The 16570-nt window shown below is 40.2% G+C and overlaps 1 protein-coding gene across 11 annotated transcripts in view; it reads right to left on the reverse strand.

The window, feature by feature from the left end:
• Positions 1-2001: 2001 nt before the first annotated feature.
• LAMA2 (laminin subunit alpha 2) overlaps positions 2002-16570 on the reverse strand; it is a 471875-nt gene continuing 457306 nt past the window's right edge. For all 11 annotated transcript variants that reach the window (XM_039324668.1, XM_039324684.1, XM_039324648.1 and 8 more), the window contains 4 exons: positions 9548-9701; positions 4322-4452; positions 3342-3564; positions 2002-2336 (listed from right to left, as the gene is read on the reverse strand). In XM_039324668.1, the coding sequence (XP_039180602.1) occupies positions 2179-2336; positions 3342-3564; positions 4322-4452; positions 9548-9701 (666 nt within the window). In that variant the 3' untranslated portion in view covers positions 2002-2178. The remainder of the gene's footprint in view (positions 2337-3341; positions 3565-4321; positions 4453-9547; positions 9702-16570) is intronic.

Here is a 16570-nt window from a genome sequence, read left to right on the forward strand (position 1 = left end):
TAGTTGTTTGAAAAAAGCTGCCTATCATCAGTGACTGGTATAACTACAATAATTCTTTGTGAGATTTTAAGAATCCATCAATATTCAAATGAAAAAATGAATGGGAGGGTCAAAGGCCTGGCTGAGACAGAGTGATTGGCCGACTTTCATGGCTAAGAATTGACCTTGCTGAGCCAGTGATACTATCTGAGACTTCCCAGAGATGCCTTTAAGCGAGACAAGCCATTTGAAACACTCAGTTTATTTCTGGGCAGCTTTTTTTCAGTCTCAACGATAAGCTGTAGATTTCTAACCAATTATTGACCTGCATTTTTATTGTTTTCATATTGAAAAAGCATCTTGTTCCAAAATTGTTTCAAAAAAGAGCAAAACTATTCATTTAAAATAAAGATGTATAGAGCATTGTATAAGATGCACATTATATAATATGCATGGTTGCTATTATTCTGTTTTCCCCAATATCATATAGTAGTCCACTGGGGGAAAAATCCGATACTGCCACATTTTAAATATTTATTTTTAAAAAGAAGCACACAACATTCTGTTGCTGTTGAAACATTATATTAGGTATTTAGTCCAATGTGCGTTTGGTATTTATATTAAGCATTTGATTAGGCAGATATTTCTCCCAGAAAATGGAGCCCTTCGTATTATGGAAAAATATATATTATACAAATGTATAGAAAATACTAGCAAAGTGCATGGGCATTAACATTCAGAAGCTTTAATAATATAGATTTGAAATGCTAAAGAGCTCATTGCCTATTGATTTGAAACAGCGGTTCAAATCAACCACTTGAGCTCTTTGCCTTTAATCTTTTTTTGAGGATGGAGATGTTTTATTATGGTTTTATGCAACTCTTGTATGCTGCCAAATTTTATTACAAATCTGTAATAAAAATCAATGTTCAAAGGAGACATTTAGGTATCTACAGTTTGAAGGGAGAAGAGTTTTTAGACATGATGCTAAAATAGGAGTAGAAGAATTAAAAGTGCCTCAGTATCCCACATTCTCCAACAGAGTACCTGAAATGTGAACTTACACACAAGTCCCCAACAGAAGCAGTCCTCGACTTATGACCACGATTGATCCCAAAATTTCTGTTGCTAAGCGAGACATTTTTAAAGGGAATTTTGCCCCATTTTACAACCTTTCTTGCCACAGTTGTTAAGTGAATCACCACAGTTGTTAGTAACACAGTTGTTAAGTGAATCTGGCTTGCCCATTGACTTTGCTTGTCAGAAGGTCACGAAAGGTCACATGACCCTGGAACACTGCAACCTCATAAATCTGAGTAAGTTGCCAAGCATCTGAATTTTGATCATGTGACCATAGGGATGCTACAATGGTGGTAAGTGTGAAAAAACAGTCCTAAGTCACTTTTTTCAGTGCTCTGAATGGTCACTAAATGAACTGTTGTAAGTTGAGGATCACTATACAAAGCTCCAGGAGCTCCAGGCACAAATACAGCATGAATATTTATTGTGTATGAACACAATACATAATGTGCTCATAAAATGTCTTTTTTTGGTAAGTACATCTACTCTTTTGGGGTTGTCACTGCTCTTCCTCTTAATTGAAATACCTTACTCCTTCCTACAAAAAAACCCCACTATATTATATGTCCACTCTTATGTATCACAACAGAAGCCCATAAAATATCACTGATGACTTAATTGCTTTCACTATGTTTCACCCTAGAGCAAAGACACTATAGGATGAAACATGAAATTGCATTGCTAATCACATCCTGCTCACAGGTCTGGGGAGAAAAACAAAGCAAATCTGGCAGTGGTATCCATCCCGGGCAAAGAAAGACCGTCCCGGGGAAATTTTCAGAAAATCCTGCATAAGGCAGCTAAGTCCCACTAAAACCAAGTAAGGCTAAAAGCTGAGGCTCAAAATTACACACAGCTACCAATGCAAACTGGTACAGTACAATTTCATTCTATAATACTTCATTTTGCTTCAAAGTAAGGAAAAAATGGACACGTCACACATGCGTAACTTGATACTTTATTCATTTTAAGGGATTTTTTTTCCCCTTGCTTTTAGAAGTACACCCTGAAACAGCAGCATTGGAATATATCACAGATATATCACAGGCATATTTGTAAAATAATCTTTTTGTTAGCATTACTGCTCAGATTCCTATTGCAATTTGATGATTTTTCTCTTTAATTCCCTGGGCAGGACAGAGGTTGCACTCCCTTTATTTCCAAGGCCTTGCTGAAGTTAATCTCCAGTGGTTTAGCTGTCCCTTTGATGAGTTTCAGAGACCTGATGCAGCCTTTGAATCGAATGTTAGTGGTCAGGCCAAACTGCTTCAATCCATCTGGGAGGGGAGAGATAAAGAAAAGAAAGGAAGATCTTTCAGATCTTTAGGGTTTTCTTTTTAAGAAATCTTTTTCTGCAAGTAGATAACTATGTAAACTGGCACCAAATGTCTTTCTTTACATACCGTATATATGTGAACTCATAAGCATAGTTGTTGTTTGCAGATATATGGTACAGAGACAATTGTCACAGAATAATGAATTTTAGCATTACTGCAATTTTTTGAAACTATTTTTAAAAACCGAATAACATAAAAACCATACTTTCAGGTTATACCTTATCCCTAGAAAATCAGAACAGAATAGAATAAAAAAAAGAATAGAACAAATAATAGGATAGAAAAAAAGAATAGAATAGAATAGAATAGAATAGAATAGAATAGAATAGAATAGAATAGAATAGAATAGAATAGAATAGAATAGAATAGAATAGAATAGAAAATACTCTATTGGCCAAATGTAATTGGACACACAAGGAATTTATCTCTGGTGCATAGGCACACGTTATTCAGCTTTTTACTTGTTTTTCCTATGCACCGGGGCAATCACCACTTATCACAACATGTTATGATTTTAGTCCCATTCAGGGCACACTAATCGAGGTGATAATGATATGTAGTAACTTTTCTGTTCAATCTGAGCAAAAAGATGAAACGTAAAATGACCAAGCAAAATAACCAAGCAAATAAATGGGAACCTTAGATGCGAAATGCAGTTCAAAAGTTGAACTTGGAACAGAAATGCTTAAAAATAAAAGGGTTTCCCCCCCCACGATGCTTGCAAATACTACATTTTTAACACGTGCTGCAGTTGCTGTTGTTTATTGAACACCACCAGGCTCAATCCAGATGCATTTGTATAATTTCTTGGTTTCAAACATTAATGAAATGCTTAATAAAATTTCATAAAGGATTCCATTGAGGTTTGGTGGCTATAATAAAAGTAATAAACTAAATAATAATGAAGAATAGTAACTGCAGCATTGGCCTGGTTTATATATTCACCTGGATATCCTCCAACAAAGACAGGATCATTTGTCTCTGCTGAAGTGGAAGCTGCATTAGGACTGATCCCTTCCACATGCTGATCGTCCACGGTCAGCATTAAACGATGCTTTATCTTGTGTGCCACAACTCTGTGCCACTGTCCATCACATAAACTCCCCGTTATAGCAGGTTCATAAATGGCCGAAAACCGACCAGCACCATTATCGACATGGAACATCACCTATATGAGAAATTACACGAACAATCAAGCAAACAAGCAATTTAGTCAAACAACTTATCCACATAACTTGGAAGAGACTGTGATACAATGTATAGGCCTGGGTTTCCCATTCAATGCACTGAGACTTAATTATCCTTTTCAGCAAAAGCTGCAATTAAATTCTTAACCACCATAAATGAATGAATTTTCTGAATTCAAGGATCCACTTGAAATTAATTTATAACTGAAAACCAGTTCTGGCAAGAAAGCACAAATTATGGATCATACTGTTTGTCAATTGATTGCTGCCAAAATCTAAAACGGATAATAGGCTCACAACAGTGCTACAGCAATAGGCTTGATTATTAAAATGTTTGTAGTAGCTGGCTATTTGTATTCAAACAGCATTTATTTTAGAAATAATTTAGCAGAACCAAAATGAGATTTTGGAAAGGGAAGCAGAAGTTTAATTAGAAGGGATTTGCAAGACTGTTCTAACAAATGCAGATTAGGTTCATAATAATACTTTAACTGTGAAAATGTTATGAAATCTGCCCTGCAAATTTAAATTTGTAAAATATAGTTTGTTAGACTGTACTCTGACTTCAACTGTATTGCAAAGATCATTGGCTACAGGGAGAATCCTTTTCATGCTTAAAAAAGAAAACAGTGCTCAAGATAATGGATGAGTAACATGGCTTGGTATCCTTTGATAGAATCTCCTTAGGACTGCTGAGAAACATTTAATTATATTAATTTCTAATAATTCCATACTCACATTTTCATCTACCAATTCAATGCCAAGGCCATCCATTTTCTGACTGCTGATTCCCAATAGAACACCATTTGTCCGTGTTGTACGAAATTCAAATTCCACCAGTAAGTCTAATCCCACTTTATATGCCCCAACTAAGGAATAAGGAAGGAAAAACAGTCTAAGAATAATGCAAGGGTAATTTTTCTATACTGTACAGAGATGTAGGCACCATTGCGTTTAAGGACAACGTTAGTATTTCACAGTTACATTATACACCAAATGGCTTTGGTAGACAATAGTGCAGCATATGATACATTTCTTCAACTTTTGATAGTGTGCATAAAAATCACATTTCTTAACCAGAGTGGCTGACATGTATCTATTGCTACCTGTACATACAGAGTTATATTTCAAATAGCATCCTGTAATATCAAGAATTGTAACTAATTTATTCTGAATCTTATTAAAAATCAGACCTGCAACAATCTTGTATAGATATTAAACATAATCATTATCACCATCACTGTAATACATTATTATGCCTCGAGGACAACATTCTTGTCATTAAAGAATTTCAAATTCAACAAGTCTCAGAAGATGAAACAGTTCTTCTATTGTCTGTTCTACATTTTTCAGTTGTTATTCTCTGTTATCATTCCTCCCTTGGCAACTATCTAAATAGAAAGGCCTAACCAGGATTTTAAAAGGTTCATGTAGCAATAAAGGAGAATATTTGTAACTCAGGGTTGAAATGAGGGGTTCTTGGTGCTCTCTAAGCTTTGGTTGTTTTCTTACAGACTTTTCACTACCTAAACAGACCAAATAAGAAACAGACCAAATAAAAGAGGAGGTGGAGTTCTTCTCTATATAAGAAATAACTACATCTCTACAGAAATAGAGCACAACAATGATAAAAACTGTCTTGAATGCATTTGGGTCAATATAAAAGGGGGAAAATGACATTGCCATATGTGTATACTACAGACCACCAAACCAAACAGAGAAAATAAATGAACTTTTTGCTAGTCAGCTAACTAAGGTATGTAGGAAGCACATCACAATAGTAATGGGGGACTTTAACTACCCTGACATCAACTGGGAAACAAACTGCACCAAGTGGAAGATCGAACAGGTTCCTGGCAAACCTAGCAGACAACTTTGTCTCCCAAAAGGTAGAGAAGGGAACTAGGGGATTAGCCATTTTGGATCTAATTCTCACTAACAGAGATGAAATGATAGAAGGTGTTGAAGCCATAGGAACCGTGGGAGGAAGTGATCATGCAATATTAGAATTCAACATTATGGAAGCACAAGCAATAGAACACAGTCAAACTAGAGTCTTGGACTTCAAGAGAGCTAATTTCAATAAACTTAGAGAGGGCTTGGGAAGGATTCCATGGATGAGAATCGTCAAGGGGAAAACAACTCAAGAAGCTTGAGAAATTTTGAAAAATGAGATAATAAAAGTACAGACTAGCACAATACCAACAAAGAGGAAAAATAACAGTTCTCAAAAGAAACCAGCATGGCTGCATAAAGAACTCTCTGACAAATTGAAAGATAAAAAGGACAAGTATAGAAAGTGGAAAGAAGTGCACATAACTAAGTCAGAATATCAGCAAATAGCCCAAACCTGCAAAGATGAAGTGAGGAAAGCCAAGGCTCAAAATGAACTAAGGCTTGCGACCAAAGTCAAAAATAACAAAAAAAGCTTCTTTCAACATGTAAAAAACAAGAAAAAAGTGAAGGAAATGATTGGTCCATTAGTAGGTGAAAGTGGCAAGAAGGTGACAAGCAACAGGGAGAAAGCAGAACTATTTACCTCATTTTTTGCATCTGTCTTTACACAAAGGGAAAAAACAGACCAACCTATCAAAAATAGTGCCATTAAAAAACAGAATAGAAACACAAGTTAAGATATGCAAGAAAATGGTTAGTGAGCACCTGTCCAGCCTAGATGAGTTCAAATCACCAGGACCAGATGGATTACACCCCAAGATTCTCAAGGAACTGGCAGATGTGATCTTGGAACCACTGAACTATATTTTTCAAAGATCCTGGAACACAAGGGAACTACCAGAGGACTGGAAAAGAGCTGATGTAGTTCTGATCCTCAAAAAAGGGAAAAAAATGGACCCAGGAAATTACAGACCTATCAGCCTGACCTCAATACCTGGGAAGATCCTGGAAAAGATAATCAAACAACGAATCAACGAACACCTAGAGCAGCGGTTCTCAACCTGTGGGTCGCAACCCTTTTGGGGGTTGAATGACCCTTTCACAGGGGTTACCTAAGACCATTGGAAAATGGCCTCCTCCGCCATTTGCACAGAGAGAGAGACACACACACACTTTCGCTTCCCTTCTCTCTCTCTCTCAGGCGGACTTACCTCCTGCAGGGCTCCTGATTGGCCCTGCACTCGGGTGCCCCACCTCCTGGGAGAAGTGTGGCCAGGGCCTCGTGGCCTTGGAGCCGCCTGGGGAAGCCCTGGGATCCCTGTTGGGAGTGGCCCACTGGAGGCTCCACTGAATGGGCCAGCCCTCGCGCAAGCCGCGGCCCAAGGGAGACCAGCCACTGCAATCCCTAGCCAGCCTGACCATTGGACCTGCTAGCTGGGAAGGTGCACCAGAGTCCAGGCTGCTGGGAAAGAAGAAGGAGATTCAGCAAAGGTAGGAGAGGAGAGCTGCCTCCTGGGGCCCAGCGCTGGCGGCGGCTTCCTTGCCATCCTCTTCCTCCTCCCCTTCTTCCTCCTACTGCCCCCAAGGTGGCTCCGGCAGGCTCTGGGACAAGAGGGGTGCCTGGCGGGAGCAGCTGGACTGGTGGAGGGGCTGGTGGGCCATGCGGCACCATCCTGCACTGTGGCTCCATTGATGGACAGAGGACGAGGTCAGGCAGCGTGGAGGCAGTGGGGACCCCCAATGATGCAGCAGTGGCTGCTGGTGCCGCCAAAGCCTCCCGTCCTGCTCCCCCTCCCTTCCTGTTCAGCTGAGGACACGGCAGAGGCCGGGCCGGGGGCGGCGGGGACCCCCGACGAGGCTGCCATAAGAGAGGGAGAGAAAGAGAGGAAAGAGAGAGAAACAGAGGAAAAGAGAGGAAAGAGAGAGAGAAAGAGAAAGGAAAGAGAGGAAAGAGAGAAAAAGAGAGAGAGAAAGAGAGAAACAGGGAGAGGAAAGAAAAAGAGGAAAGAGTGAAAGAGAGGAAAGAGGGAGAGTGAGAAGAGAGAGAGGAAAGAGAAAGAGAAAGAAAGAGAGAAAGAGAGGAAAAAGAAAGAGGAAAGAGAAAGAGAAAGGAAAGAGAGAAATAGGAAAAGAGAGGAAAGAGAGAAAGAAAAAGAGGGAGGAAAGAGAGAGAGAAAGAGGAAAGAGAGAAAGGAAAGAGAAATAGAGGAAAGAAAGAGAAAAAGAGAAAAGAGAGAAAGGAAAGAGAAAGAGGAAAGAAAGAGAGAAAGAGAGAGGAAAGAAAGAGAGAAAGAGGGAGAGGCATGGCGCTTCTGTAACCAGGCTGGGCAGAGCCGGCAGAGCGACCTTCCTGCCCCCCCTCCCCAGCCAGTTGGATGGCGGGTTGGGAGTCACCACAACATGAGGAACTGTATTAAAAGGTCACGGCATTAGGAAGGTTGAGAACCACTGACCTAGAAGCAAACAAAGTCATTACTAAAAGCCAACATGGGTTTGTCAAAAATAGATCATGCCAGACAAATCTTATTGCATTCTTTGACCAAGAGACAAAATTAGTGGATCAGAGGAATGCTGTGGACATAATTTACTTGGACTTCAGTAAGGCATTTGATAAAGTAGATCACAACCTATTACTTGATAAGATAGAAAAATGTGGGGTAGACAGAATCACCACCAGATGGATCCGTAGCTGGCTGACCGGCTGTACTTAGCGAGTGATCCTCAATGGAACCGCATCTACATAGAGGGAAGTGTGTAGTGGGGTGCCCCAGGGCTCTGTTCTGGGCCCAGTGCTCTTCAACATCTTCATCAATGATTTGGACGAAGGGATAGGTGGGGAACTCATCAAATTTGCAGATAACTGGAACACAGCTGTCATGTCTGGCAGGAATAGCCAACACTCCAGAAGATAGGCTTATGATACACAAGGATCTGGACAGGAATAGCCAACACTCCAGAAGACAGGCTTATGATATAGAAGGATCTGGACAGACTTGAACACTGGGCACTACCTAACAAAATGAAATTCAATGGTGAAAAAAGCAAGGTTCTACATTTAGGCAAGAAAAACCAAATGCATAAGTACAGCATAGGTGGCACCATGCTCAATAGCTGTAACTGTGAGAGGGACCTCAGAGTCCTAATAGACAATCACCTAAATATGAGCCAGCAGTGTGCTGCAGCTGCCAAAAAGGCCAACACAGTGCTAGGCTGCATTAACAAAGGGATAGAATCAAGATCACGTGAAGTATTAATACCACTCTTCAATGCCTTGGTAAGGCCACACTTGGAATAATGCATCCAGTTTTGGTCACCACGATGTAAAAAAGATGTTGAGACTCTAGAAAGAGTAAAGAGAAGAGCAACAAAGATGATTAGGGGACTGGAGGCTAAAACATATAAGGAACGGTTGCGAGAATTGGGTATGTCTAGTTTAACGAAGAGAAGGACAAGGGGGGACATGATAGCAGTATTCCAATATCTCAGGGGCTGCCATAAAGAAGAGGGAATCAAGCTATTTTCCAAAGCACCTGAAGGCAGGACAAGAAGCAACAGGTGGAAACTAATCAAGGAGAGAAGAAACCTAGAACTAAGGAGAAACTTCCTGACAGTGAGAACAATTAATCAGTGGAACAACCTGCCTCCAGAAGCTGTGAATGCTCCAACACTGGAAGTTTTTAAGAAGAGACTGGACAGCCATTTGTCCAAAATGGTGTAGGGTTTCCTGCCAGAGCAAGGAAGGTCCCTTCCAACTTTACTATTATTCTTATTCTTATTATTTTTATTATTATTATAAACCAGGGATAGTCAACCTTGGCTCTTTTAAGACTCGTGGACTTCAACTCCCTGAAGTCCTAAGCCAGCAGCTGGCTTAGGAATTCTGGGAGTTGAAGTCCACGAGTCATAAAAGAGCCAAGGTTGACTACCCCTGACCTAAACTAAATAACATCATCATGTTACCTAGTTTGGATAATGAAATGTCTGCAAGAAACCAAGCTCAGAGAGTACCAAGGATCCTCAGGGTTCATTGGCACAACAATTTAAGAGCAGATTTTGAGATGGTATTACCTGTTTTGGCGAATCCTGTCCCTGCAAAGTAGGTTCCTTCCTGCGGATTGACAAAGCATCTTCCAACATTGTAGATGGAGGTTGGATTATTGAGATCAATGGGAGCTTCTGACATTCGAAAGTTTCGTAGACATCCATCAATGCTATAGACAACCTGGGTCAGGGTATAAAAAAAACCTTAAGAAAGTTAGTTGCCTTTCTAAAATATTTTATTCTTACAACATCAACTTTTTTATCTCTCGTTTTCAACTTTGTGAAGGGAATGGGCCTAGCTACATGACTATTCTATAAAACGTATTTCTGATACATTTATTTTCTGATACCGAGTTGCCTTTTTAAAAGATGTAGCAAAGATAATACCCAAAATGGTAGAATGCTTGTCAAATTATATTGGAAATATAAAATGTTAGATTGTTTCAGAATGTTTCTTTTCTTTGGGTGAATATATTTTCATCTTCACAAATGTTATCTTGTTGTTAGCATTTGTACTTCTATTAGATCAGATTATGTTTATACTAAAAATTGATGCAACATCACCATTTTCTACAAAAAAATGGTGGCTGTTAATATTTGCACTTGATTTTCCCCACTTATATCTCCAACAAGGCCATACTTTTCTAAAATGCTTTTCTTACCAAACTGTGGTTTTGTTTTTCAAGGATATTATTTTTAAGACTAAGAATATATAATATAAAAAGATAAACAAGGGAAATTGAATCCTTAGCTTCGTAAGTTTTAAACAGAATGCTAAGGATACCGTGAGCAAATTCTGTACTTAGCAATTAATAGTAAAGTAAAAATACATCTGATAAAAACTGACACGGTAATCTAGTTTAGGACTATGGCAGAGTCCAGTTAAGGTTTTTTACTTCCCATTCTATTAACTGTGGTCTCAGTTTAGATCACAGTGACAATTTGTAAAATTACCCCAAGGCCAAGAACAAATAAAATCTTTCTTCCTCCTCCTCCTCCTCCTCCTCCTTCTCAGTAGAAGATAGTGGGGAGGTTGGGATACTGTATATTAGAGTCTTTTCATAAAGGAAAGCTGTAAGCTATGCTACTCATAGAGTTTGCACTAAGACTCTAAGTGGTAATTTAGTTGGCTTTCCCCCCATATGTTGGTTTTTTCCCCTGGACAAGCAGTTCATATAGCATTAACTAAGAGGAGGCAAGTTTAGTTATCAGAATCACTACAATGACTTGTGACAAGAAAACTCTGAACAACGAATAGCTAAGCCTGGTCAATCTCCTTCTGTTAATAACAATAAACACTGATTAGTCGATTCATTCATTCATTCATTCATTCATTCATTCATTCATTCGTTCATAACTAAGGAAAAAGAACAGCAAGGTCTGGGCTACTCAGATTTTGGATGATCCAGGGGAGGTGGTGAATTCTGTTCCATAATGTAGGTATTGCAACAGAGAAAGGAGGCTTCCTGGGTCCCATTCTCATTAGTTGGCACTGTTTAATAAAGAAGATCCAGGGCATGTTTAATCTTGTCAGGTGAGCAGAAATTATTGGTGTTATGAATAAACTGGCTTTGTTTTATGAAGGGTTTTTAAATGTTGTTGTTGTTGTTAATTGCGAAATCGTGTCCGACCCATCGCGACCCCATGGACAACATTCCTCCAGGTCTTCCTGTCCTCTACCATCTTCTGGAGTCCATTTAAATTCACACCTACTGCTTCAGTGACTCCATCCAGCCATCTCATTCTCTGTCGTCCCATTCTTCTATTGCCCTCAATCTTTCCCAGCATTAGGCTCTTCTCCAGTGAATCCTTCCTTCTCATTAGGTGGCCAAAGTACTTGAGTTTCAACTTCAGGATCTGGCCTTCTAAAGAGCAGTCGGGGTTGATCTCTTCTAGGACCGACCGGTTTGAAACGCCTTGCAGTCCAAGGGACTCGCAGGAGTCTTCTCCAGCACCACAGTTCAAAGGCCTCAATTCTTTTGCGCTCAGCCTTTCTTATGGTCCAACTTTCACAGCCATACATTGCAACTGGGAAAATCATGGCCTGGACTATACGCACTTTTGTTGGCAGGGTGATGTCTCTGCTTTTTAGAATGCTGTCTAGATTTGCCATAGCTTTCCTCCCCAGGAGCAAGCGTCTTTTAATTTCTTGGCTGCAGTCCCCATCTGAGGTGATCTTTGAGCCCAGAAAAATAAAATCTGTCACTACCTCCATTTCTTCCCCATCTATTTGCCAGGAATTGAGAGGGCCGGATGCCATGATTTTGGTTTTCTTAATGTTGAGTTTCAAGCCAACTTTTGCACTCTCCTTCTTCACCCGCATCAAGAGGCTCTTTAGTTCCTCTTCACTTTCTGCCATTAGAGTGGTATCATCTGCATATCTTAGGTTGTTGATATTTCTCCCGGCAATCTTAATTCCAACTTTGATTCATCTAGCCCTGCCTTTCTCATGATGTGCTCTGCATATAAGTTAAATAGCAGGGCGACAGTATACAGCCTTGCCGGACTCCTTTTCCAATTTTGAACCAATCAGTGGTTCCGTGTTCAGTTCTCACTGTTGCTTCTTGACCCGCATATAGGTTTCTCAAGAGACAAATGAGATGGTCTGGTACTCCCATCTCTTTAAGAACTTGCCACAATTTGTTGTGATCCACACAATCAAAGGCTTTTGCATAGTCAATGAAGCAGAAGTAGATGTTTTTCTGGAACTCCCTAGCTTTCTCCATGATCCAGCGTATGTTGGCAATTTGATCTCTAGTTCCTCTGCCTCTTCGAAATCCTGCCTGTACTTCTGGTAGTTCTCGATCCACATACTGCTGGAGTCTAGCTTGTAGGATTTTAAGCATAACTTTACTAGCATGTGAAATGAGTGCAATGGTGCGATAGTTTGAACATTCTTTGGCATTGCCTTTCTTTGGAATTGGAATGTAAACTGACCTTTTCCAATCCTGTGGCCACTGTTGAGTTTTCCAAATTTGCTGGCAAATTGAGTGTAGCACTTTTACTGCATCTTCTTTTAAGATTTTGAATAGCTCAGCTGGAATACTGTCACCTCCACTAGCTTTGTTGTTGCTCAGATTTTCTAAGGCCCATTTCACTTCACATTCTAGGATGTCTGGTTCGAGGTCAGTGACCATCTCATTGTGGTTATCTGGGATGTTAAGCTCATTCTTGTATAGTTCTTCTGTGTAGTTTTGCCATCTCTTCTTAATCTCTTCTGCCTCTGTTAGGTCTCTGCCATTTTGGTCCTTTATCATGCCCATCTTTGCATGAAACGTTCCCTTCATATCTCCAATTTTCTTGAAGAGATCTCTGGTCCTCCCTATTCTGTTGTTTTCTTCTATTTCTTTGCACTGTTCATTTAAGAAGGCATTCTTATCTCTTCTAGCTACTCTCTGGAATTCTGCATTCAATTGGGTGTATCTTTCTCTTTCTCCTTTGCCTTTCGCTTCCCTTCTTTCCTCAGCTATTTGCAAAGCTTCCTCAGACAGCCATTTTGCTTTCTTGCATTTCTTTTTCTTTGGGATGGTTTTAGTTGCTACCTCTTGTACAATGTTGCGAACTTCCATCCATAGTTCTTCAGGCATTCTGTCTATCAGATCCAGTTCCTTAATCTATTTGTCACCTCTACTGTATATTCATCAGGAATATGATTTAGTTCATACCTGAGTGGCCTAGTGCTTTTCCCTACTTTTTTCAATTTAAGCCTAAATTTTGCAACGAGAAGCTCATGATCTGAGCCACAGTCAGCTCCTGGTCTTGTTTTTACTGACTGTATAGAGCTTCTCCATCTTTGGCTGCAGAGCACATAGTCAATCTGATTTCTATGTTGACCGTCTGGTGATGTCCATGTGTAGAGTCTCTTGGGTTGTTGGAAAAGAGTGTTTGTTATGACCATCGTATTCTCTTGACAAAATTCTATTAGCCTGTGCCCTGCTTCATTTTGTACTCCAAGGCCAAACTTGCCTGTTATTCCGGTTATCTTTTGGCTTCCTACCTTAGCATTCCAATCCCCCATGATGATAAGGACATCATTTTTTGGTGTTAATTCTATAAGGTGCTGTAGGGCTTCATAGAACCGGTCAATTTCATCCTCTTCAGCACCAGTGGTTGGGGCATAGATTTGGACTACTGTGATATTGAATGGTTTGCCTTGGATTCGAATTGAGATCATTCTGTCATTTTGGGGATTGTATCCCAGTATTGCTTTTCCTATTCTTTTATTGACTATGAAGGCTACTCCATTTCTTCTGAGGGATTCTTGCCCACAGTAGTATATCTGATGGTCATCTGAGTTAAATTCACCCATTCCTGTCCATTTTAGTTCGCTGATTCCTAAGATGTCGATGTTCATTCTTGTCATCTCTTTTTTGACTACGTCTAGCTTGCCTTGATTCATGGATCTTACATTCCAGGTTCCTATGGAGAAAAAATCTTTACAGCATCGGACTTTCCTTTCACCACCAGATATATCCACAGCTGAGCGTCCTTTCGGCTTTGGCCCAGTCGCTTCATTCTTTCTGGCGCTACTAGTACTAGCCCTCTGCTCTTCCCCAGTAGCATATTGGACACCTTCCGACCTGAGGGGCTCATCTTCCAGCGTCATATCTTTTTTCCTTTTAGTACTGTCCATGGGGTTTTCATGGCAAAGATACTGGAGTGGTTTGCCATTTCCTTCTCCAGTGGATCACATTTTGTCAGAACTCTCTGCTATAACCTGTCCGTCTTGGGTGGCCCTGCACGGCATAGCTTATAGCTTCATTGAGTTACGCAAGCCCCTTCGCCACGACAAGGCAGTAATCCATAAAGGGGGGTTTTTAAATACATATTTTTTTTTATTAATTTTTATAATCACAAGTACTTAATATTTTATCAGCAATGCATTGTCTGGGTTCCAACATTTAACTTACTAATACATATTGAGGGGCTTGTAAGTGACAGCCAACAGCTTCTACTGTACTTGGAAGCAGCTCACACGGATTGGAACTGGGGGAGGAGCAAGGCCATGTTTTCTACCACTCTGAAAGGCTGCTGATTGATTAAGGAGAACCAGGATGGATCTCTCATCACCAACTTGATCTTGTCAGAAATTCAGTACTCGCTATACCCAGGCCTGAAGCCTGACTGTAAAATGCCTCATTAACTTCTCAGCCACACGTCTTCCCAAAGGGAAGGTTGGAAACAGATGAAAATGGTTCAATACTGTTAGATTCAGTGATGGTTTATTGATGGGATGGATAACCACCTCATTACACATAGGGTGAGTCACAGTCTTACTAAAGGAGGCACTGCTTGAATCCAACCATTTAGTATGTCATCACTCAGGTGACCTTATCCAGACAGTGGATCGTGGATCTAATATACAAGTGACTGCACTTACAGCCACAGGTATCCTGCCACTTCCTTAGAAAGCGTAGGCTAAGTTCTTCCCACATAACTTAACAAGACCAAGTTTTGATCAACCCCACCACATTCACATAGCTGGAATTCAATTTAGAGAAGATTTGAAGGACTTTATCTATTAAATACCTTGAATGTTTCTTGTAATTATCCTTCCAGAAGGACTAGGTCCTTTTGAACAGGGCCATCGGCCAGCAATCTATAGATAAGTGCTGAAAAATAACCTTTTTGTCACTATTCTTGCTATAAGGCAGGGCTTTTCTTTTTCCTTTCTTTTTTTTAAAGTTTTTTTATTGAGTACAAAGAAAAAAAAGGATTAAAAACATTGAACATGGTAAATCATCTTTGATTGACATCTCAGTCCATATTGTACATTAATTACATATAATATATCTATATACAACTATACATTTCCGGGTTCTATCTCAACTTATCTCTTTACTGTGACCTCCATTTTTTCCCCTCCATCTATAAAATTTATTCCATATTCGATAAAATTCTGTTTCTTCCTGATTTTTTAATCTTTTAGTTATCCTATCTAGTTCTGCGCAATACATAATTTTCTTTATTAGTGCTTCCCCACTCTGTACTTCCATTGCTTTCCACTTTTGAGCAAATAGTATCCTTGCTGCTGTAACCATGTGAATGATTAAATATGTGTCCTCTTTATTTACATTTTTCTCTAGTATTCCTAATACTAATGTTTCAGGTTTGTACTGAATGTTTTGCCTAGTCATTCCTATTGTCCATTCCCAGACCATACGCCAGTACACCTATGCTTCTCTACCTGTCCACCATACATGAAAAAAGTGCCCTTTTCTTTTTTACATTTCCAACACATAGATGAATATCCATTATACATTTTGGCTAATCTGGCCGGAGGGAGATGCCATCTGTAAACCATCTTATACAGGTTTTCTTTATATGATGTCACCACTGTGATTTTGTTATTTTGTTCCCATACTTGCTGATAAGACAAGGCTTTTCAACCAGTGGTATGGGTACCACCTGTGGTACATTGGCACCTGGTAGGTGGTACGCGACCATTCTAGAAAAGTGGTAGCGGGGAAGGGGAATGAGATGAACTGGTGGCAGCACCGCACAAGCCTGAGCGAGAGATGTAGCTGGAGCTGCAGGGTTGTCAGGGCTCAGCAGAAGCACCAGGATCAGCACTTCTTCAGGGCTGTCAGGGCTCAATGGAAGCACCAGGATCAGCGCCAGGCTCCAGTGGAGCCCAGAAGAAGCGCCAATCAGCTGGAATGTTGCAGCATCTACAGGGTCTTGTAATTTACATTCAGATGCTTGGTAACTGATTCATATTTATGACAGTCACAGTATCCCAGGGTCATGTGAAGTGACCAAAACTTTCTGCAGGTGGGGGGAATAAAAACCAAACACCCCTCACCCCACCCCCACTGCCAATCCTCAACAGAAATGCTCACAACAATGAAAACCTTGGACAGGAGGAAGAGCGCCACTGGGAGGGCAGGCAGGTGTCTTGCTCGGCTGTGGCTTGGGGGGCACTTTTTTTCAGTGCCATTGTAACTTCAAACAGTCACTAAGCGAACTGTTGTAAGTCGAGGACTACCTGTACTTCATCACTTTTTTCCTTTTTTTTTTTTGGTCATCAAATTTTTGACACTTTGCTAG

This window comes from Crotalus tigris, unplaced genomic scaffold (genome assembly GCF_016545835.1).
Source record: "Crotalus tigris isolate CLP2741 ecotype Arizona unplaced genomic scaffold, ASM1654583v1 scf7180000017611.44802233496:7321179, whole genome shotgun sequence".
Taxonomy (NCBI): Eukaryota; Metazoa; Chordata; class Lepidosauria; order Squamata; family Viperidae; genus Crotalus; species Crotalus tigris.